Source organism: Zosterops lateralis (assembly GCF_965231275.1).
Source record: "Zosterops lateralis genome assembly, chromosome: 36".
Classification (NCBI taxonomy): Eukaryota; Metazoa; Chordata; class Aves; order Passeriformes; family Zosteropidae; genus Zosterops; species Zosterops lateralis.
The window spans coordinates 1,053,716-1,076,780 of NC_139796.1; the positions used below are offsets into that span (position 1 = coordinate 1,053,716).

Sequence of the window (23,065 nt, forward strand, 5' to 3'; positions counted from 1 at the left end):
AACACTAATTAAGCTAACGAAGCTCACCTTGACGGGCTGTGCGGGCGTGGGGATGACGGGCGGGTGAGCCGCCAGCGCGGCGGGCGGGGCGGGCGCCCACAATACCAATACAATACCAATACCAATCAGTAATAATTAAGTTAATTAAGCTAACGAAGCTCACCTTGACGGGCTGTGCAGGGGTGGGTATGACAGGCGGGTGAGCCGCCAGCGCGGCGGGCGGGGTGGGCGCCCACAATATCAATACCAATACAATACCAATACCAATCAGTAATAATTAGATTAATTAAGCTAACGAAGCTCACCTTGACGGGCTGTGCAGGGGTGGGTATGACAGGCGGGTGAGCTGCCAGCGCGGCGGGCGGGGCGGGCACCCACAATACCAATACCAATACAATACCAATACCAATCAGTAATAATTAAGTTAATTAAGCTAACGAAGCTCACCTTGACGGGCTGTGCGGGTGTGGGTATGACGGGTGGGTGCGCTGCCAGCGCCGCGGGCGGGGCGGGCGCCCACAATACCAATACAATACCAATACAATACCAATCAGTAATAATTAAGTTAATTAAGCTAACGAAGCTCACCTTGACGGGCTGTGCGGGCGTGGGTATGACAGGCGGGTGAGCCGCCAGCGCCGCGGGCGGGGCGGGCACCCACAATACCAATACCACACCAATACAATACCAATACCAATACTGATAATTAAGTTAATTAAGCTAACGAAGCTCACCTTGACGGGCTGTGCAGGGGTGGGTATGACAGGCGGGTGAGCTGCCAGCGCGGCGGGCGGGGCAGGCGCCCACAATACCAATACAACGCCAATACAATACCAATACCAATCACTGATAATTAAGTTAATTAAGGTAATTACTCTCACCTTGACGGGCTGTGCAGGGGTGGGTATGACGGGCGGGTGAGCCGCCAGTGCGGCGGGCGGGGCGGGCGCCCACAATATCAATACAATACCAATACAATACCAATACCAATCACTGATAATTAAGTTAATTAAGCTAACGAAGCTCACCTTGACGGGCTGTGCAGGGGTGGGTATGACGGGCGGGTGCGCTGCCAGCGCGGCGGGCGGGGCGGGCGCCCACAATACCAATACAATACCAATACAATACCAATACCAATCACTGATAATTAAGTTAATTAAGGTAATTACTCTCACCTTGACGGGCTGTGCAGGGGTGGGTATGACGGGCGGATGTGCCGCCAGCGCGGCGGGCGGGGCGGGCGCCGGCGGCGGGGCGGGCACGGGCGGCGCGGGGGGCACGGGGGGCACCACGGTCATGGCGGGCGGCACCAGCAGCTCGGCGGGGCCGGCGGCGCCGGGGAAGGCGTGAGGAGGGGCCAGGCCCGGCGCGGGCACGGCCGGCGGCACCGCGGGCGCCGGGGAGGAGCCCTGGGGCGTGCTGGGCAGAGCCGACGAGCCCGGCTTGGAGGGAACTGCGGGGAGAACGGCAGCTAGAGCGGGGGAATGGGGGGGAAATGGGGGAGAAACAGGGGGAAATGGGGGGGAAAATGGGGGAAAAATTGGGGGAAAATTGGGGGGGAAAATGGGGGAAAAATTGAGGGGAAATGGGGGAAAAATTGGGGGAAAAATGGGGGAGAAAATGCGGGAAAAATGGGGGAAGTATGGGGGAAATGGGGGAGAAATAGGGGAGAAATGGGGGAGAAAATGGAGGAACAAAAGGAAAAAGAAGGGAAAAATGGGGGAGAAATAGGGGAAAAATGGGGGGGAAATAAGGGAAAAATGGGGGAACAGAAGGGGAAAAATAGGGGATAAATGGGGAAAAAATGGGGGGAAAATGGGGGAACAAAAGGGGAAATAGAGGGAAAAAGAAGGGAAAAATAGGGAGAAAATAGGGAAAAAAATGAGGGAACAAAAGGGGAAATAGAGGGAAAAATGGGGGGAAAATTGAGGGAACAAAAGGGGGAAATGAGAGAAAAAGAAGAGAAAAATGGAGGAAAAATTGGGGGAGAAATGGGGGGAAATGGGGGAAGATTTGGGGGAAAAATGGAGAAAAAATTGGGGGAAAATGGTGGAAAAATGGGAGGAAAATGGGGAGAAATGGGGAAAAATGGGGGGAAAATTGGGGGGAAGCAGAGGGAAAAATGGGGGAAAAATGGTGGAAAAATTGGGGGGAAAATGGGGGGAAAATGGGGGGATTTTTTCAGGAATTTTGGGGGGGATTTTTCTCAGGAATTTTTTCAGGGGAATTCCATGGATTTCCAATTATTTTGGGGAGAAAATGTTGGGAATTTTTTGAAGAATTATGGTGGGATTCGGGGGCAGAAATTTTTTCATGAATTTCGAGATTTTTTGGAGAATTTTCGGAGAATTTTCAACAATTCTTTTGGGATTTTTTTCCAGGATTTTTTTTTTTTGGGAGCAACTCCACAGATTTCCAACATTTTGAGCATTTTTTTGGCAGAAAATTTTTTTCAGGAATTTTTTCAGAGGAACTCCATGGATTTCCACATATTTTGGGGGGAAAATGTTGGGAATCTTTTCGGGGAATTTTTTCAGGAATTATGGGGGGGAATTTTTTTCAGAATTTCGATTATTTTTTGAGAATATTCAGCATTTTTTCAGCAAGTTTTTGGGGATTTTTTGGCGGATTTTTTTCCAGGATTTTTTTCAGGAGCAACTCCACAGATTTCCAATATTTTGGGCATTTCTGGTAGGTTTTTTTTGGGATTTTTTTCCAGGAACTTTTTCATGGGAATTCTGTGGATTTCCAATTATTTCGGGGGTGGGGGAAATATTGGGAATTTTTGGAGGAATTATGGGGGTTTTTTGGAGAATTTATAGCATTTTTTAGGGAATTTTTGGGGGATTTTTTTCAGAAATTTTTTCAGGGCAACTCCGTAAATTTCCAATTATTTGGGGGGGAAAATATTGGGAATTTTTGGGGGAATTATGGGACATTTTTTGAGAACTTTTAGCATTTTTTTGGCAATTTTTGGGGGGATTTTTAGGCGGATTTTTTCCAGGATTTTTTTCAAAGGGAACTCCACAAATTCCCAACATTTTGGCCATTTTTTGGGGATTTTTTTGAGGTTTTTTTTTTGGGGGGGGGGGGGGGGGGATTTTTTCAGCCATTTCGATTATTTTTGGACAATTTTTAGCATTTTTTTGGCAATTTTTTGGGAATTTTTGGCAGATTTTTCCAGGATTTTTTTCTGTGGAAACTCCACAAATTCCCAACATTTTGACCATTTTTTGGGGATTTTTTTGGGATTTTTTTTGGGGTAATTTGTGCTCCCCACCTGCTTCCTTGCGGGCGCGGCCCCGGCCCTTGGTCTGGGCGATGACGATTTCCGTCTCCTCCTGAGTCATCTCCGAGATTTTCTGCAGGAAAAGCTTCTCCAGAGCCTCGGCCATCAGCACTATGTCATCCCCTGGCTGGGAAATGGGGGAAAAAACACAGAAATCTGGGGTTTTTCAAAGAGATTTCGGTCTGGGGAAAGGATTTTTGGGGTGGATTTTGGGGATTTTTAAAGGGGAGAGAAAAGGGAGGAGAAAGTGGGAGGAAAAGGGGGTAAATGGGGAAAAAAAAAGCAGAAATTTGGGATTTTTCAAAGGGATTTGGGTCTGGAGGGAAGGAATTTTTGGGGTGGATTTGGGGGTTTTTTAATAGGGATGGGGAAAGGGGAAAAATGGGGGAAAAAAGCAGAAATTTGGGATTTTTCAAAGGGATTTGGGTCTGGGGGAAAGGGTTTTTGGGGTGGATTTGGGGGTTTTTAAAGGGGAGAGGAAAGGGAGGATGAAGTGGGGGGAAAAAGGGAGAAAAAAAGCAAAAATTTGGGATTTTTCAAGGAGATTTGGGTCTGGGGGAAAAGATTTTTGGGGTGGATTTGGGGGTTTTTTTATAAGGTGGGAAAGGGAGGAGGAAGTGGGAGGAAAAGGGGAAAAAATGGGGGGAAAAAAGCAGAAATTTGGGATTTTCTAAAGAGATTTGGGTCTGGAGGGAAGGAATTTTTGGGGTGGATTTGGGGTTTTTTTTATAGGAATGAGGAAAGGGGGAAAAACGGGGGAAAAAAGTAGAAAATTGGGATTTTCCAAAGAGATTTGGGTCTGGGGGGAAGGATTTTTGGGGTGGATTTTGGGGATTTTAAAGGGGAGAGGAAAGGGAGGAGGAAGTGGGGGAAAAGGAAGAAAAAAGGGGAAAAAAAGGGTGGGAAAAAGGGAAATATAGGAAAAAATATTGGGGAAAATGGTAAAAGGGGGGAAATTGGAAAATAGGAAAAAAAAAGGAGAAAGATGGGGAAAAAGAAGGGAAAATATGAGGGAAAATAAAAGGGAAAACAGGGAAAATGGGGGAGTAGGGGGAGAAAAAGGGAAGAATAAGGAGAAAAAAGGGAGGGAAAAGGGGGAATAAGAAGAAAAAAGAGGAAAAAAGGGGTGGAAAAACAGGAAGGAAAAAGGGAAAAATTAGGGGGGGAAAGAGGTGGAAAAAGGGAAGAAAAAGCAGAAAAAATAAGGAGGAAAAAAGGGGGGAAGGGAGGGAAAAGTGGAAAAATGGGGGAAAAGGGAGAAAAAAGAGAAAAAATAAGGGAAAAATTAAGGGAAAAAATAAGGAAAAAATAAGGGGGAAAATAAGGGGAAAAAATAAGGGGAAAAATAAGGGAAAAAATAAGGGAAAAATAAGGGAAAAAATAAGGAAAAAAGGGGTGGAGAAGAGGAAAAAAATCTGGGAAAAATCCCTTCAAATATTTCTCAAAAAAAGCCAAAAAAAGGATTAAAAAATCCATGTGTAAATTCCTAACTTTCCCCATTCCTGGAAAACAAGAAAACCAGCCCTAATTCCCCCCAAAAATTAATAAAAATTCCATTAAAGCAAAAAAAAAAATCAGGAAAAATTAATATTTAAACTCCACCAATCCCAATGGGACTCGAGGCTGTTCCCATGGATTAAATCTCATTTTTTTTAACCCAAAAAAAAAATTCCCAGGAATTTTATTTTTTTTTTTTTTCCTTTTACCTTGTTGTAGATGTAGCAGTTTGTAAACATGGTGTTGAAATCCTGGATACATTCTTGAGCATTCCAGTAATAATTATTCTCCAAACGTTTCTTTATTGTTCCCATGTCCATCGGGGTTTTAATTATTTTATAATAATCCTAAAAAAGGAAAAAAAAAAAAGGAAATTGAAGAATTTGGGTTGTTGTGGTTCGTTCCTGGATTTGTCAGTATTTGGATTTTTTCTCAAATTGGGGTTTTTTAGTGAAAAAAAGGAGGAAATTTTGGGGAATTTCATGTCAAAGGTACCAAAATTTCTCAAATCTGGGTTTTTGGGAAAAGAAAAAATTAATCCCAAAAGCAGCAAAATTTCCCAGTTTTGGGTTTTTGGGGAAAGAAGAATTTAATCTCAAAAGCAGCAAAATTTCTCAATTTTGAGTTTTTGGGAAAAGAATTTAATCTCAAAAGCAGCAAAATTTCTCAATTTTGGGTTTTTGGGAAAATAAGAAAAAAATAATCCCAAAAGCACCAAAATTTCCCAGTTTTGGGTTTTTGGGAAACTGGGAATTTATTCATCCCAAAGACACCAAAAGTTCCCAAATTCAGGTTTTTGGAAAAAGAAGAATTTAATCCCCAAAGCAGCAAAATTTCCCACTTTTGGATTTTTGGGGAAGGCAAAAATTAAATTCCAGAGGCACCAAAATTTCCTGATTGGGAGTTTTTTGAGAAAGGAGGAATTTTTTCATCCCAAAGACAACAAAATTTCCAGATTTTGGGTTTTTGGGGATGATTTAATCCCAAAAGCACCAAAATTTCCCGATTCTGGGTGAGTAATTCCTAAAAATTCCAGCCCGACCACGGGATCCTCACGTTCCATGGCTGGATCGAGTCCAGATTTGGGTCATCAAATCCAACCACGGGATCGATTCCAACTATTGATTATTAATCCTATCCATTGGATTATCAATCCCATCCACTGGATCATCAAATCCAACTTTTGATCAAGTCTAAATTTGGATCATTGAGTCCAACTTTGGGTCATCAAATCCAACCACTGGATCAAATCCATCTATTGATCATCAACTCAACTATTGGATCATCAAATCCATCCATTGGATCACCAAATCCAACCACCAGATCATCAATTAATCTACTGGACCATTAAATCCAACTCTGAATCACCAATTCATCCACTGGATCATCAAATCCAACTCCAGATCAAATCCAACCACTGGATCAAATCCAACCATTGGATCATCAACTCATCCATTGGATCATCAAATCCATCCACTGATCACCAAATCCGTCCATTGGATCATCAATTCATCCATTGGACCATTGAATCCAACCACTGGATCATCAAATCCAACCACTGTATCCTCAACTCAATCATTGGATCATCAATCCAACCACTGCATCATAAACTCATCGACTGGATCATCAACTCATCCACTGGATCATCAAATCCATCTATTAGATCACCAAATCCATCTATTAGATCACCAAATCCGTCCACTGGATCATCAAATCATCCACTGGATCATTAAATCCAACCATTGGATCATCAAATCCATCCACTGGATCATTAAATCCAACTCTGAATCATCAAATCCAACCATTGGATCATCAAATCCAACCATGGAATCATTAAATCCAACTCTGAATCATCAAATCCATCCATTGATCATCAATCCAACCACTGCCTCATCAACTCATCAACTGGATCCTCAAATCCATCCACTGACCATCAAATCCATCCACTGGATCATCAAACCCACCCACTGGATCATCAATTCCAAGTCCAGATCAAGTCCAACTACTGGATCATCTCATCCAACCACTGGATCATCAACTCATCCATTGATCATCAAATCCATCCATTGATCATCAAATCCATTCATTGATCATTAACTCATCCACTGATCATCAAATCCAACCACTGATCCTCAGTTCAACCACTGCATTATAAACTCATCCATTGGATCATCAACTCCAGGTCCAGATCAAATCCAATCCCTGGATCATCAAATCCAACCACTGGATCACTAACTCAACCACTGGACCATCAAACCCAACTCTGTATCGTCATATCCATCCATTGGATCATCAAATCCACCCATGGAATCAGCAACTCATCCAGTGGAACATCAACTCCATCCATTGATAATTAACTCATCCACTGATCATCAAATCCATCCACTGGATCAACTCATTGACTGATCATCAAATCCAACCACTGGATCATCTCATCCAATCACTGGATCATCAAATCCATCCATTGATCATCAAATCCATTCACTGATCATTAACTCATCCATTGGATCATCAACTCCAACCACTGATCACAAACTCATCCACTGATCATCAACTCATCCACTGGATCATCAATCCAACCACTGGACCATCAAACCCAACTCTGGATCATTGAATCCAACTTCACTGGATCATCAAATCCATCCACAGGATCATCAAATCCATCCACAGGATCATCAAATCCATCCACTGGATTGTCAACTCATCCACTGATCGTCAAATCCATCCATTGACCATCAACTCATCCACTGATCATCAACTCCAACCCCCGGCCCACCACCCCCATCTCCCCGCGCCGTCCCCGCGGCTCACCGGGAGGTTGAGCTTGACGGCGTCCACGGGCTGCTGGAAGGGCCAGGCGAACTGGTGCTTCCAGAGGGTCTTGAGGACCACCTTGAGCAGGTACTGCAGCTGGTTGGTTTGGCGCTTGGGCTTGTTGGGGTTGGAGGTCTCCGGGGGCGGGGGGTTGACCCCGACGCCCACCCCGGGCTGGGCCTGGCCCGGCGCCGGCGCCGCCGAGGGCTGCGAGGAGTCCAGGGCGTCCGGCAGCACCGGCAGGTTCCGCAGGCGCGTGCCGGGGCCGCTCTCCGCTGCCATGGCGTTCAGGCCGTTGCATTCCTCGCCCGACACCCTGAGGGGATGGGAATGTCAGTGTGGGGAGGGGGACGGGGGAGAGGAGGGGAAGGGGACCAGAGTTGGGGATGGATCCTGGAGTTTGGGAGGGATCCCAGAGTTTGGGAAGGGTTGGGATGGAGCCACGAGTTTGGGATGGAGGCCCAAGTTTGGGATGGATCCAGGAGTTTGGGATGGATCTTGGATTTTGGGAGGGATCCCAGAGTTTGGGAAGGGTTGAGATGGAACCTGAAATTTGGGAGGGGAAAGGGATGGAGCCCCAGAGTTTGGGAAGGGTTGGGATGGATCCTGGAGTTTGGGATGGAGCTCCAAGTTTGGGATGGAAATCAGAGTTTGGGAAGGGCTGGGATGGATCTCAGGGTTTGGGATGGAGCCCCGAGTTTGGGATGGATCCAGGAGTTTTGGATGGATCTTGGATTTTGGGAGGGATCCCAGAGTTTGGGAAGGGTTGGGATGGAGCCCCGAGTTTGGGAGGGAGCCCCAAGTTTGGGAACAGTTGGGATGGATCTCAGATTTTGGGATGTATCCCAGAGTTTGGGATGGAGCCCCAAGTTTGGGAAGGGCTGGGATGGATCCTGGAGTTTGGGATGGAGCCCCGAGTTTGGGAGGGATCCCAGAGTTTGGGAAAGGTTTGGATGGATCCTGGATTTTGGGATGGAGTCTGGAGTTTGGGAAGGGTTCGGATGGATCCTGGAGTTTGGGGTGGATCCCAGAGTTTGGGATGGATCCCGGATTTTGGGATGGAGCCTGGAATTTGGGAAGGGTTGGGACGGAGCTCCAAGTTTGGGATGGATCCTGGAGTTTGGGATGGATCTTGGATTTTGCATGGATCTTGGATTTTGGGATGGATCCTAGATTTTGGCATGGGCTGGGACGGAGCCCCAAGTTTGGGATGGATCCCAGAATTTGGGATGGAGCCCCAAGTTTGAGATGGATCCCGGAGTTTGGGAAGGGTTGGGATGGAGCCCAGAGTTTTGGAAGGGCTGGGAGGGATCCTGGAGTTTGGGATGGATCCTGGAGTATGGGATGGATCTTGGATTTTGGGATGGAGCCTGGAGTTTTGGAAAGGATTGGGATGGACCCACAAGTTTGAGATGGATCCTGGATTTTGGGATGGATCCCAGAGTTTGGGAAGGGTGGAGATGGATCCAGGAGTTTGGGATGGATCCAGGAGTTTGGGATGGAGCCAGGAGTTTGGGATGGAGCCAGGAGTTTGGGATGGATCCAGGAGTTTGGGATGGATCCAGGAGTTTGGGATGGAGCCAGGAGTTTGGGATGGAGCCAGGAGTTTGGGATGGAGGACTCCATAGAAATTTTGGGGAAAATTGGCAGAAATTTAGGAAAAAAGGAATTGTGTCTCTGTCCCACCCCAGGAAAGCCCAGAGGTACCTGGTAGGATACATGGCCATGGAATTTTATCCCGAATTCTCAGCGCGGTCAGAGCTCACTTGGCTTGTCCATGGATCCTCCCCCGGCTCCGGCCACGGCGCCTCCTCACCACTCTGAGGGGAAACAGCAGGAATTCCATCAGAAATCCAAAAAAAATAACCTGGGTTTATACAGATCCCCAAAAATCTGGAGATTCCTAAGAAAAAATGAGGATTTGGCAACAAAATTTGGATTTTTCCCCTTTTTTCCTTTTTTCCCCATTTCTTTCCCATTTTTCTCCAATTTTTCCCATTTTTCTCCAATTTTTCCCCATTTTTCTCCCATTTCCCCCCTATTTTTTCGCCCATTTTTCTCCCATTCTTTTCCATTTTTTCCCCATTTTCCTCCTATTTTTTTCCATTTTTCTCCCATATTCCACCCATTTTTTCTCCCATATTTCCCCTCATTTTTCTTCCATTTCTTCCCCATTTTCCCCCATTTTTCTCCCACATTTCCCCATTTTTCTCTATTTTCTCCCACTTCTTTCCCATTTTTTCCTCCTATTTTTCTCCACTTCCCCCTCATTTTCTCCCATTTTTCTCGCATTTTTTCTCCCATTTTCCCCTCATTTTTCTTCCATTTTCTCCCCCTTTCCCCCATTTTTCTCCCCATTTTTCTCCCATTTTTCCCATTTCCCCCCATTTTTTCTCCCATTTTCCCCTAATTTTTTTCCTATTTTTCTCCCATTTTTTCCCATTTCTCTCCCATTTTTTCCCATATTTTTTCCTCATTTTTCTCCCACTTCCCCCCATTTTTTCTCCCATTTTCCCCTCATTTTTCTTCCATTTTTCTTCCATTTCTTCCCCATTTTCCCCCATTTTTCTCCCACATTTCCCCATTTTTCTCTATTTTCTCCCACTTTTTTCCCATTTTTTCCTCCATTTTTCTCCCATTTTCCCCCCCATTTTTTCAATTTCTCCCAATTTTCCCCATTTTTTTCACATTTTCCAGCCCCAAATCCTCATTCCAAAGAGGAATTTCCATCTGCTCCATTTTCAGCCTCATTTTTAAGGAAAACCCCTGGAATTCTTCCCCAGGGCTGGAGGAAATTTGGGATTTACCCGAATTTCAGGTGCCCCTTCCCAGCTGTGGCTCCTTCAGCCTCTGACCTTCATCTTCCAGCTGCCCTTGGAGAAACCTCTGCAGGGAAAAAAAGGAGAAAATTCCATAAATTCCAAATTCCAGCCTCAAAAATCCCAATTTTAGACCCAAAATTCCCAATTCCAGCCCCAAAAATTCCAAATTCCAGCCTCAAAATTCCCAATTCCAGCCCCAAAATTCCACATTCCAGCCCCAAAATTTCCAATTTTAGACCCAAATTCCCAATTCCAACCCAAAAATTCCCAATTCCGGCCAAAAAAATTCCAATTTCTGCCTCAAAATGCACAATTTCTGCTCCAAAATTCCCAATTCTGGCCCACAAAATTCAAATTCCAGCCCCAAATTCCCAATTCAAACCCCCAATTTCCCAATTCCTCCCTAAAATTCCCAATCCAGAACAAAATCCCCAATTTTAGACACAAATTCTCAATTCCAGCCTCAAAATTCCCAATTCCAGCCCCAAAATTTCCAATTTTAGACCCAAAACTCCCAATTTCAGCCTCCAATTCCCAATTCCAGCCTCAAAATTCCCAATTCCAGCCCCGAAATTCCAATTCCAACCCCAAAATTCCCAATTTCTGCCCCAAAATCCCGAATTTTAGACCCAAAATTCCCTATTTCTGCCCCAAATTCCCAATTTCTGCCCCAAAATTCCCAATTCCAACCCCAAAATCTCCCCCAAAACGCCCCAAATTGCCTGAAAATGACCTAAAAAATCCAAAAATTGCCCCAAAATTGTAATTTAAACCCCCCCAGGAAATGAAAAAACCACAAATCCCCCCCAGGGCCGACCCAGCCCCACCTCAGACTAATTAAACTCGGGTTTAATTAACACTTAGGGCTGGGTTTAATTAGTCCAGGGCCTTACTCCTGGTTTTATCACCTCTGAGTAATTAACCCCGGGTTTAATTGGGTTTTAGTGCTGAGTTTAATTGGGCCAGGGCCTTACTCAGGGCTTTGTCACCCCTGAGTAATTAACACTGACCTTAATTAACATTTAGTGCTGAGTTTAATTAGTCCAGGGCCACTTAAACTCCTTAAACACTTAAACACTTTAAACTTAATTACCTCCGAGTAATTAACCCCGGGATTAATTAACATTTAGTGCTGGGTTTAAGTGACTCAGGGTTTACTCCTGGTTTTATCACCCCTGAGTAATTAACACTGAGCTTAATTGGGTTTTAAGACTGGGTTTAATTAGTCCAGGGTTTACTCCAGGCTTTGTCACCCCTGAGTAATTAACACTGAGCTTAATTAACATTTAATGCTGAGTTTAATTAGTCCAGGGCCACTTAAACTCCTTAAACACTTTAAACTTAATTACCCCCGAGTAATTAACCCCGGGATTAATTAACATTTAGTGCTGGTTTAAGTGATCCGGGGTTTACTCCTGGTTTTATCACCCCTGAGTAATTAACCCCGGGATTAATTGGGTTTTAAGACTGGGTTTAATTAGTCCTGGGCTTTACTCCAGGCTTTGTCACCCCTGAGTAATTAACACTGGGGTTAATTAACATTTAGTTCTGGGTTTAAATGGTGAAGCCCCAAATCCAAGCCCAGAATTGACTCAGGAATGGAAAAAAATTCCCCAAAATCCTGGAATTTTCCTTTGGAATTCTCCAAATCCAAATCCAAGCCTTGAAATTCCCAAATTTTCCTCCAGTTCCAGGAAAGGAAAATCCCAAATATTTCAATTCCTGGAAATTTGGGATGAAAATTCCCAATTTTCCTTCAGTTCCTCAGGGAATTCCTAAAGGAAAATCCCAAATATTTTAATTCCTGAAATTTTGGGATAAAAATTCCCAGATTTTTCTCCAGTTCCAAGTGAAAAAAAAGCACAAAAATTCCTAAAGGAAAATCCCAAATATTGGGATAAAAATTCCCAATTTTCTTCCAGTTTCAGGGGAATTCCTAAAGGAAAATCCCAAATATTTTACTCCCAGGAAATTTGGGATGAAAATTCCCAGTTTTTGGAGCACAAAATTCCCAAAAAATCCCAAATATTTTGATCCCTTGGGATGGGAATGAGGGAAAATTTTGGGATTTTCCCTCCCGGCTCCCAAAAAAAAAACCCCAAAAATTGGGATTTAAAGCCCAGAATTGGGCGAGAAATTCCTGTTTTTTCCACGGAATTTTGGGATTTGGGATCAGATGGAGCTTGGAGGAATCACAGGGATAAAAAAACACTAAAAAAATTGGGAAAAATCCTGATTTTTCTCAATTCTGGAGAAGGAATTTGGGGCTGGAATTCAGGGATTTGTTGCCAGGATTGAGGAATCCCAAATTTCCCAAAATTTTGGGGAAATTCACCTCAAATAACCCCAAAATTCTGGGAATCGATCCTTAAATAACCCCAAAATTTTGGGGATGAGCCTTAAAGAATTGAAAAATTTGGGAATTGACCCTTAAATAACCCCAAAATTTGGGAATTGATCCTCAAACTTTGGGAATTGATCCTCAAATAATCCCAAAATTTGGGAATAATCCTTAAAAAAATCCAAAACTTTGGCAATTGATCCTTAAATGACCCCAAAATTCTGGGAATGATCCTCAAATAATCCCAAATTTTGGGAATTGATCCTTAAAAAATCCCAAATTTTGAGAATTAATCCTTAAATGACCCTAAAATTCTGGGAATTGATCCTTAAACTTTGGGATTGACCCTCAAATAATCCCAAAATTTTGGGAATGATCCTTAAAAAATCCCCAAATTCGGGAATTGATCCTTAAAAAATCCCAAACTTTGGGAATTGATCCTTAAATAATTCCAAATTTTGGGAATTAATCCTTAAAAAATCCCAAATTTTGGGAATTGATCCTTAAATAACCAAAAACTTTGGGATTTGATCCTTAAAAAATCCAAAAATGTTGGGAATTGATTCCTAAAGAGCCTCAAACTTTGGGAATTAATTCTTAAATAACTCCAAATTTTGGGAATTGATTCCTAAATGACTTTAAATTTTGGGAATGAGCCTTAAATAACCCCAAAATTCTGGGAATTGATTCTTAAAAAAATCCAAAAATGTTGGGAATTGATTCCTAAACAACCCCAAATTTTGGGAATGATCCTTAAAAACTCCCAAAACTTTGGGAATTGACCCTTAAATAACCCCAAATTTTGGGAATGATCCTTAAAAAATCCCCAAATTTCAGAATTGATCCTTAAAAAATCCCAAATTTTGGGAATTGATCCTCAAACTTTGGGAATTGATCCTCAAATAACCCCAAAATTTGGGAATAATCCTTAAAAAATCCAAAACTTTGGGAATTAATCCTTAAATGACCCCAAAATTCTGGGAATTGATCCTTAAACTTCAGGACTGACCCTCAAATAACCCCAAAACTTTGGGATTGATCCTTGAGAAAATCCAAAATTTTGGGAATGAGCCTTAAAAAATCCCCAAATTCGGGAATTGATCCTTAAAAAATCCCAAACTTTGGGAATTGATCCTTAAATGACCCCAAAACTTCAGGAAACGAGCCTCAATTTACACCCAATTTTAACAAATGAGGCTCAAAATTCCCAAAACTTTCCCAAAAAAACCCTCAAACAGCCCCAAAACCCCCCAAATGAGGCTCAAAACTCTAAAAAGTTCAGGAAATGAGGCTCAAACCTCCCCAAAATTTGACAGAAGATGCTCAAACCACCCCAAATTTGAGAAATGATGCTCAGAAGTCCCAAAACTTTGGGAAATTAAGTTTAAATCCCCAAACTTTGGGAAATGAATCCCAAATCCCCCAAAATATTGACAAGAGATGCTCAAACACCCCAAACTTTGGGAAATGAGGCTCAAAAAACCCAAAACTTTGGGAAATGCAGCTCAAAACCCCCCAAACCTTTAAAAAAATCAAAATTTAGAACCTCAAACCCCCCAAAATATTGACAAGAGACGCTCAAACACCCAAAAACTTTGGGAAATGAACCTTAAAACTCCCAAAACTTTGGGAAATGAACCTCAAATCCCCCAAAATATTGACAAGAGACACTCAAACACCCAAAACCTTGAAAAATGAGACTTAAAAACCCCAAAACTTTGAGAAATGAACTTCAAAAACACCAAAACTTTGGGAAATGAACCTCAAATCCCCCAAAATATTGACAAGAAATGCTCAAACCACCCCAAAACTTTGGGAAATGAGGCTCAAAAAACCCAAAACTTTGGGAAATGCAGTTCAAAACCCCCCAAACCTTAAAAAAAAAATCAAAATTTAGAACCTCAAACCCCCCAAAATATTGACAAGAGACGCTCAAACACCCAAAAACTTTGGGAAATGAGATTCAAAAACCCCAAAACTTTGGGAAATGAACTTCAAAACCACCAAAACTTTGGGAAATGAACCTCAAACTCCCCAAAATATTGACAAGAGACACTCAAACACCCAAAACCTTGAAAAATGAGATTTAAAAACCCCAAAACTTTGGGAAAACAATCCCAAAATTCCCCCAAAACTTTAGGAAAATATCCTCAAATCACCCCAAAACTTTGAGAAAATGATCCCAAAATAACCCCAAATATTGAAAAATTATCCCCAAATTTTGGGAAGTGACCCCAAATCCCCCCAAATTTTGGGAAAACAATCCCAAATTTCCCCAAACTTCAGGAAACATCCCCAAATCCCCCAAAATCTTGGGAAAATATCCCCAAATCACCACTAAATTTTCAGAAATTGTCCTCAAATAACCCCAAATATTGAGAAATGACCCCCAAACTTTGGGAAATGATCCCCAAAACCCCCAAACTTTAGGAAAACATCCCCAAATCCCCCCAAAACTTTGGGAAATGATCCTCAAATTCTGAGAAACAATCCCCAAATCCCATAAACTTTGGGAAAATGATCCCAAAATTCCCCCAAACTTTAGGAAACATCCCCAAATCCCCCAAAATCTTGGGAAAATATCCCAAAATCCCCAGTAAATTTTCAGAAATTGTCCTCAAATCTCCCAAAACTTTGAGAAAATGATCCCAAAATTCCCCCAAACTTTGGGAAAACATCCCCAAATCCCCCCAAAACTTTGGGAAATGATCCTCAAATTCTGAGAAACAATCCCCAAATCCCATAAACTTTGGGAAAATGATCCCAAAATTCCCCCAAACTTTGAGAAACCATCCCCAAATCCCCCCAAATTTTGGGAAAATCCCCCCAAATCCCCCCCAGAGTTTGGGAAATGATCCCCAAATAACCCCAAATATTGAAAAATTATCCCCAAATTTTGGGAAGTGACCCCCAAATCCCCCCAAAACTTTGGGAAAACAATCCCAAAATCCCCCCAAACTTTAGGAAAATATCCCCAAATCCCCCAAAACCCTGGGAAAATATCCCAAAAACTCCCAAAACTTTGAGAAATGATCCTCAAATCCCCCCAAAACTTTGTCAAAACAATCCCAAAACTTCCCCAAAATTCAGGAAAACATCCCCAAATCACCCTAGAATTTGGGAAACGATCCCCAAATCCCCCCAGACTTTGGGAAACGATCCCCAAATAACCCCAAATATTGAAAAATTATCCCCAAACTTTGGGAAATGATCCCCAAAACCCCCAAAATTTTGGGAAAACAATCCCCAAATTCCCCCAAATTTTGGGAAAATACCCCCAAATCCCCCCAGAGTTTGGGAAATGATCCCCAAATATTGAGAAATTATCCCCAAATTTTGGGAAGTGACCCCCAAATCCCCCAAAACTTTGGGAAATGACCCTCAAATAACCCCAAACTTTGAGAAAGGATCCTCAAATAAGCCCAAAATTTTGGGAAATGATCCTCAAACTCCCCCAAACTTTGGGAAAACAACCCCAAATTCCCCCAAACTTCAGGAAACATCCCCAAATCCCCCAAAATCTTGGGAAAATATCCCAAAATCGCCACTAAATTTTCAGAAATTGTCCTCAAATAACCACAAATATTGAGAAATGGTCCCCAATCTTCAAGAAATGATCTCCAATTCCCCAAACTTCTGGAAAATATCCCCAAATCCCCCCAAACTTTAGGAAAACATCCCCAAATCCCCCAAAACTTTGGGAAAATGATCCCAAAATTCACCCAAACTTTGGGAAAATATCCCCAAATCCTCCCAAAACTTTAGGAAAATCTCCTCAAATTCCCTCTAAACTTTGAGAAATGATCCCCAAATAACCCCAAATATTGAAAAATTATCCCCAAATTTTGGGAAAATACCCCCAAATCCCCCCAAATTTTGGGAAATGACCCCAATTCCCCCCAAACTTTGGGAAAATCCCCCCAAATCCCCCCAGATCTGGGAAATGCTGCCCCAAAGCCCAAACCTCCCCCGGCTGTGCAGCCCCGCCCAGCCCCGGCCTCATTAAGGCTTTAATGAGGCGTTAATTAAGCGGCTTTGCCCCGTTTGGAGGCGGATCCAGAGGGAGAACGGGGCTTTTCCCGGGAAATCCCTACCCGGGGGGTTTGGGGAGGGAAATCCAGGGAATGTCAGTGAGGAGGGAGGGATTGACACCCCAAAACACCAGGAATTCCCTCAGGTTCTGAATTCTCATCCCAAACCACCCAGGAATCCCCTCAGGCTGGAGATTCCAACCTCAAAACCTCAGGAATTCCCTCAGGTTCCCAAATCCCATCCCAAAAAACCTGGGAATTCCCTCAGGTTACAAATTCCCATAACAAAACTTTTGGGAAATCCCTGAGATTCCCAATTCCCACCTCAAAACCTCAGGAATTCCCTCAGGCTGGAAATTCCCATCCCCAAACATCCGGAGTTCCCTCAGGATGGAAATTCACATCTCAAAACATCAGGAATTCCCTCAAGTTCCCAATTCCAACCTCAAAACGTCAGAATTTCCCTCAGGTTCCAAATTTCCATTCCCAAAACCTTGGGAATTCCTTCAGGTCCTAAACTCCCAGCCCAAACTACCCAGGAATTCCCTCAGGCTGGAAAATCCAACCTCAGAACCCTGGGAATTCCCTCAGGTTCTGAATTCCTAATCCCAAAAACATCAGGAATTCCCTCAGGTCCTAAACTCCCAGCCCCAAAAACCCAGGAAAATCCCTCAAGTTTCCAATTCCCACCTCAAAACCTTGGGAATTCTCTCAGGCTGGAAAATCCAACTCTAAAACTCTGGGAATTCCCTCAGGCTCCCAAATCCCATCCCAAAACTTTTGGGAATTCCCTGAAGCTCCCAATTCCCACCTCAAAGCTTCAGGAGTTCCCTCAGGCTCCCGATTTCCACCACAAAACCTCTGGGATTTCCCTCAGGTTCTGAATTCCCATCCCCAAAACATCAGGAATTCCCTCAAATCCTAAATTCCATCCCAAACTATCCAGGAATTCCCTCAGGCTGGAAATTCCCACCTCAAAACCCTGGGAATTCCCTCAGGTTGTAAATTCCCATCCCCAAAACATCAGGAATTCCCTCAGGCTGGAGATTCCCATCCCCAAAACCTTGGGAATTCCTTCAGGTCGTAAATTCCCAATACCAAAACCTCAGGAATCCCCTGAGATCCTAAACTCCCATCCCAAACTGTCCAGGAATTCCCTCAGGCTCCAAATTCCCATCCCCAAAACATCAGGAATTCCCTCAAGTTCCCAATTCCAACCTCAAAACATCAGGAATTCCCTCAGATCCTGAATTCTCATCCCAAACTATCCAGGAATTCCCTCAGGCTGGAGATTCCAACCCCAAAACCTTGGGAATTCCCTCAGGCTGGAGATTCATACCTCAAAACCTCAGGAATTCCCCCAGGCTGGAAATTCCCATCCCAAAACTTTTGGGAAATCCCTGCGGTTCCTAATTCCCACCTCAAAACCTCAGGAATTTCCTCAGGCTCCCAATTCCCATCCCAAGAACCTTGGGAATTCCCTCAGGCTGGAAAATCCAACCCCAAAAACCTCAGGAATTCCCTCAGGTTCCCAATTCCTGTCCCAAAAAACCCCCAGGAATTCCCTCAGGCTGGAGATTCCCATCCCAAAACCTCGGGAATTCCCCCAAGTTCCAAATTCTTAACCCCCAAGCATCAGGAATTCTCTCAGACTGGAAAATCCAATCTCAAAACCTTGGGAATTCCCTCAGGTTCCAAATTCCCAACTCAAAATATCAGGAATTCCCTCAGGTCCTAAACTCCCATCTCAAAACTTCTGGGAATTCCCTCAGGCTGGAAAATCCAACCCTAAAACCTCAGGAATTCCCTCAAGTTCCAAATCCCCATCCCCCAAACCTCGGGAATTCCCTCAAGTTCCCAATTCCCACCTCAAAACCTTGGGAATTCCTTCAGGCTGGAAATTCCTATCCCGAACTATCCAGGAATTCCCTCAGGCTGGAGATTCCAATCCCAAAACATCAGGAATTCCCTCAGGTCCTAAATTCCCATCCCCAAACTATCCAAGAATTCCCTCAGGGTGGAAATTCCCACATCAAAACCTTGGGAATTCCTTCAGGCTGGAGATTCCAACACCAAAACATCAGGAATTCCCTCAGATTGGAAATTCCCATCTCCAAAACGTCAGGAATTCCCTCAAGTTCCCAATTCTCATCCCAAAAAAAACCCGGGAACTCCCTCAGGCTGGAAACTCCCACCTCAAAACATGAGGAATTCCCTCAGGTCCTAAATTCCCATCCCAAAACCTCAGGAATTTCCTCAGGTTTCAAATCCCACACCCAAAAAACCTGGGAATTCCCTCAGGCTGGAAAATCCAACCTCAAACATCAGGAATTCCCTCAGGTCCTGAATTCCCATCCCAAAACCTCAGGAATTTCCTCAGGTTTCAAATCCCACACCCAAAAAAACTGGGAATTCCCTCAGGCTCCCAATTCATATCCCAAAACCTTGGGATTTCCCTCAGGTCCTAAATTCCCATCCCAAAAAACCTGGGAATTCCCTCAGGCTGGAAAATCCAACCCCAAAACATCAGGAATTCCCTCAAGTTCCCAATCCCCATCCCAAAAAACCCAGTAATTCCCTCAGGCTGGAAAATCCAACACCAAAACTTCAGGAATTCCCTCAGGTCCTAAATTTCCATCCCAAAACTTTGGGAATTCCCTCAGGTTTCAAATCCCATCTGCAAAACATCAGGGAATTCCCTCGAGTTCCCAATCCCCATCCCAAAAAAACCCAGGAACTCCCTCAGGCTCCAAACTCAAATCCCAAAGACACCCCGAGGCTGGAAATTCCCATCCCAAACCTCAGGAATTCCCTCAGGATCCAAATTTTTCTCCCAAAAATCCCAGGAATTCCCTCAGTGTCCCTTTCCCATCCCAAAAAAACCCCAGGAATTCCCTCATTGTTCCAAATCCATCAGGAAATTCCAGGGAATTCCCTCAGAATTCCCTTTCCTCACTTCAAAATCTCAGAAATTCCTTCTTCCATCCCCAAAAAAAACCAACTTGGGAATTCCCTCAGGTCCAAAATTCCCAGGAATTTCAGGAAGCTCCAAATTCCAACAATAAAATCCTTGAGACATCCCCGGGCTCCCAATTCCTGCTCCAAAAAAACCCTCAGAAAATCCTTCAGTGTTTCATTCTCATCCCAAAAAATCCAAGAATTCCCTCAGTGTTTCCTCTTCATCCCCCAAAAAACTGGGAATATTTTCAGGGATTCCTCGTTATCCCAAAAGATCCAGAAATTCCTCCAGTGTTTCATTCCCATTCCAAAAAAAAAAAATACACAAAACCCTTCAGTGTTCCCTTTTAATACTATAAATATAAATATATTATCAAATATAAATATACCATAAATCCCAGGAATTCCCTCAGTGTTCACTTTTTATCCTCCAAAAAAACTGGGAATTTACTCAATGTTCACTCTTCATCCCCAAAATCTCAAGAATTCTCTCAGTGTTTCATTCCCATCCCAAAAAATACTGGGAATTCCCTCAGTGTTCCTTTCCCAGCCTATAAACTCCAGGAATTCCCTCAGTGTTCACTTTTTATCCTCCAAAAAACAGAAAATTCCCTCAGTGTTCACTTTTTATCTTCCAAAAAATAGAGAACTCCCTCAATGTTCCAATCCCATCCCAAAAAAAACCGAGAATTCCCTCAGTGTTCACTTTTTATCCCCCAAAAACCCGATAATTCCCTCAGTGTTCACTTTTTATCCCCCAAAAACCCGAGAATTCACTCAGTGTTCACTTTTTATCCCCCAAAACCAGAGAATTCCCTCAGTGTTCACTTTTTATCTCCCCAAAAACCAGAGAATTCCCTCAGTGTTGAGTTTTTATCCCCAAAAGCGCCGGTAATTCCCTCAGTGCCCCCTGACACCCCGAATGTCCCCCCGGTGTCGCCCCGTTTCCCGTCCCAAGGCCCACCATGACCGGAGCGGGGCCCAAAACCGCCATAAAATCAGGAATTGGAGAAAACCGAGCGGCACAAGGTCAATACAACCCCCGCTGAGGCCGCCCCGGGCCGGCCCAGCGAGGCCTGGGCGCGTCCTCCCCTCACGGCGAGCGGGCGGGGGCGGGAGCGGCCCGGGCCTAACGGGGGCGGGCTGGGCCTAACGGGGGGGGAGAGCGGCTTTTCTCCGCCACCACAGCGCGGCCCCGCTCGGGCCGGCCCCGCGCGGCTCCCGGGGCACTGCCGGCGCTGTCCCGGCGCTCACTCACCGCGGGCCGGGCCGGGCCGGGCCGGCGCTGCCGCCGCCTGGAGCCGCCGCCGCTTCCTCCCGCTCCGCCACAAAATGGCGGCGGCAGGAAGTGCCCCCCGCGCGCCGGCCCCGCCCCGCGCTACGCCAACGGCGGAACGAGGCCACGCCCACTCCGCTGTACGCAAACGGCGTAAAGCCGCGCTGGGTTCAGCGCTACGTAAATTGCGTAAAGCCGCACTGGATTCAGCGTTACGCAAACAGCGTAAGGCGGTTCGGCGCTACGCAAATTGCGTAAAGGTGCGGTGGGTTCAGCGCTACGCAAATTGCGTAAGGCGGTACCGGGTTCAGCGCTACGTAAACGGCGTAAAGGCGGTCCAGCCCCGCTCAGGGCTACGTAAATGGCGTAAGGCGGTCCCGCCCCGCTCAGCGTTACGCAAATGGCGTAAGGTTGTTCGGCGCTACGCAAACGGCGTAAGAAAGTCCCGGGCTTTGCAAAGGGCGTAAGAAGGTCCCGCCCACCCCGCGGTACGCAAATGGCGTAAGGCGGCCCCGCCCGGCCCGCCCCGCGCCCCGCGCAAACGCCGTAACCCCGGTCAAACTCGCAATAACTGAGGGAATTCTGGACCGAACGGCGAGCGAGCCGCGGATCCCCGCGCTGGAAACACCCGAGAGAGCGGTGTGAGGCCCTGCCCGGCCGTGCCCCGGCGCTGTGGGCGCTGTAGGCGCAGGTCCCGCCGCTGGCGCAGCCGCCCTGACGCAGCGGCCGCATTACGCAATGCGGGTTACGCCGGCGGGGCGACGTAAGCGGCGTTGGAGAATCGCGGCACCCCCTGAAACCCACCCGGGGTCTGTCCTTTCCCTCACACACCCCCGGGGCTCGGTTCCCCCTCACACCAGCGGCCTCTCCCCTCCCGGGCCTCGCACCGCGCCGCTCTTACCTGAGGGGCCGGGCCGGGCCGGGCTGGGCTCAAAGGGCCGGGCCGCCCTCCCTCCTCCCTCCCCGGGCCGGGGGCGGCGGCGGGGCCCGAACCGGAGGAGGAGGAGGAGGAGGAGGGAGGGGAGGAAGGGGAAGGGGCGGGGGGGCCGCGGGCACCGAGGGGAAGCGGCTCCGGCAGCGGCGCCGCACTGACCTCACCGCGCTGCGCGTGACGTCACCGCGCACCGCGACACGCCCACCCCGCCGCGTGACGTCACGGGAGGGGAACCGGAAAATGGGAAACGGGGGGGGGGGGGGAAACACCGGGGGGGGAACGGGGACAGAAAGGGGACACCGGGGACAGGGAGGGGACAATGGGGGGACACCGGGGACAAGGAGGGGACACCGGAGGGGGCGATACCGGGGGGACACCGGGAGGGGTCACCGGAGGTCACCGGGAGGGTCCCGGATGATGGAGGGGACACAATGAAGGGACACCGGAGATACCGGGAAGGGACATTAAGGACACCGGGGGGACACCGGGAATTACCAGGGGACACCGGGAGGTCCCTGGGGACATTTTGGGGGGTCCTGGGGACACCGGGGGGTCCTTGGGGACACTATGGGGACACTTTTGGCGTCTTCAGGACCCTGGAGGGGATGGGGGGGGGGGGCCTTGGGGGGTCCCAGGGGGTCCTGGGGACACTGGGGGGGGGGTCTTGGGGACATTCTGGGGACACTTTTGGGGTCTTGGGGACCTTGGAGGGGATTTGGGGACACCTTGAGGGGTCCCAGGGGGTCCTGGGGACATTTTGGGGGGGTTTGGGGGACAATAAATGAGGAGGGGACACTGGGGGGGGAGTCCCAGGGGATCTTTGGGGAGCCTGGAGGGAATTTGGGGACACTTTGGGGGGGTCTTTGGGGACATTTTGGGGGTCCTGGGGAGGGACAATGGATGGGGGGACACTGGGGGGTCCTTGGGGACATTTTGGGGACACTTTGGGGGGTCTTGGGGACCCTGGAGGGGATTTGAGGACACTTTGGGGGATCCTGGGGACACTGGTGGTGTCTTGGGGACATTTTTTGGGGGATTTGGGGACATTTTTGGGGTCTCGAGGACACTGGGGGACACCAGGGAGGGTCCTGGGGACATTTTGG

General features: G+C 46.1%; 1 protein-coding gene and 1 long non-coding RNA gene across 5 annotated transcripts in view; one reads left to right on the forward strand and one right to left on the reverse strand.

The window, feature by feature from the left end:
- Positions 1–22,090, reverse strand: part of BRD4 (bromodomain containing 4) — a 61,760-nt gene extending 39,670 nt beyond the window's left edge. For 3 of the 4 annotated variants that reach the window (XR_014592201.1, XM_083881987.1, XM_083881989.1), the window contains exons 1-7: positions 21,930–22,090; positions 10,408–10,486; positions 9,308–9,420; positions 7,598–7,916; positions 4,996–5,133; positions 3,281–3,416; positions 1,176–1,453 (exon numbers count right to left, since the gene is read on the reverse strand). Coding sequence is in view for 3 of the 4 variants with exons in the window: in XM_083881987.1 (XP_083738113.1) it covers positions 1,176–1,453; positions 3,281–3,416; positions 4,996–5,133; positions 7,598–7,916; positions 9,308–9,327 (891 nt within the window). In the remaining variant the exon portion in view is untranslated. Of the gene's footprint in view, positions 1–1,175; positions 1,454–3,280; positions 3,417–4,995; positions 5,134–7,597; positions 7,917–9,307; positions 9,421–10,407; positions 10,487–21,010; positions 21,102–21,929 lie in introns of those variants that run through there. The other variant, XM_083881988.1, reaches the window with a different exon arrangement.
- LOC310921774 lies at positions 3,426–4,958 on the forward strand. Its single transcript, XR_014592204.1, has 2 exons — positions 3,426–3,906; positions 4,155–4,958. It is a non-coding gene; the product is annotated as an uncharacterized lncRNA (long non-coding RNA).
- Positions 22,091–23,065: the final 975 nt, after the last annotated feature.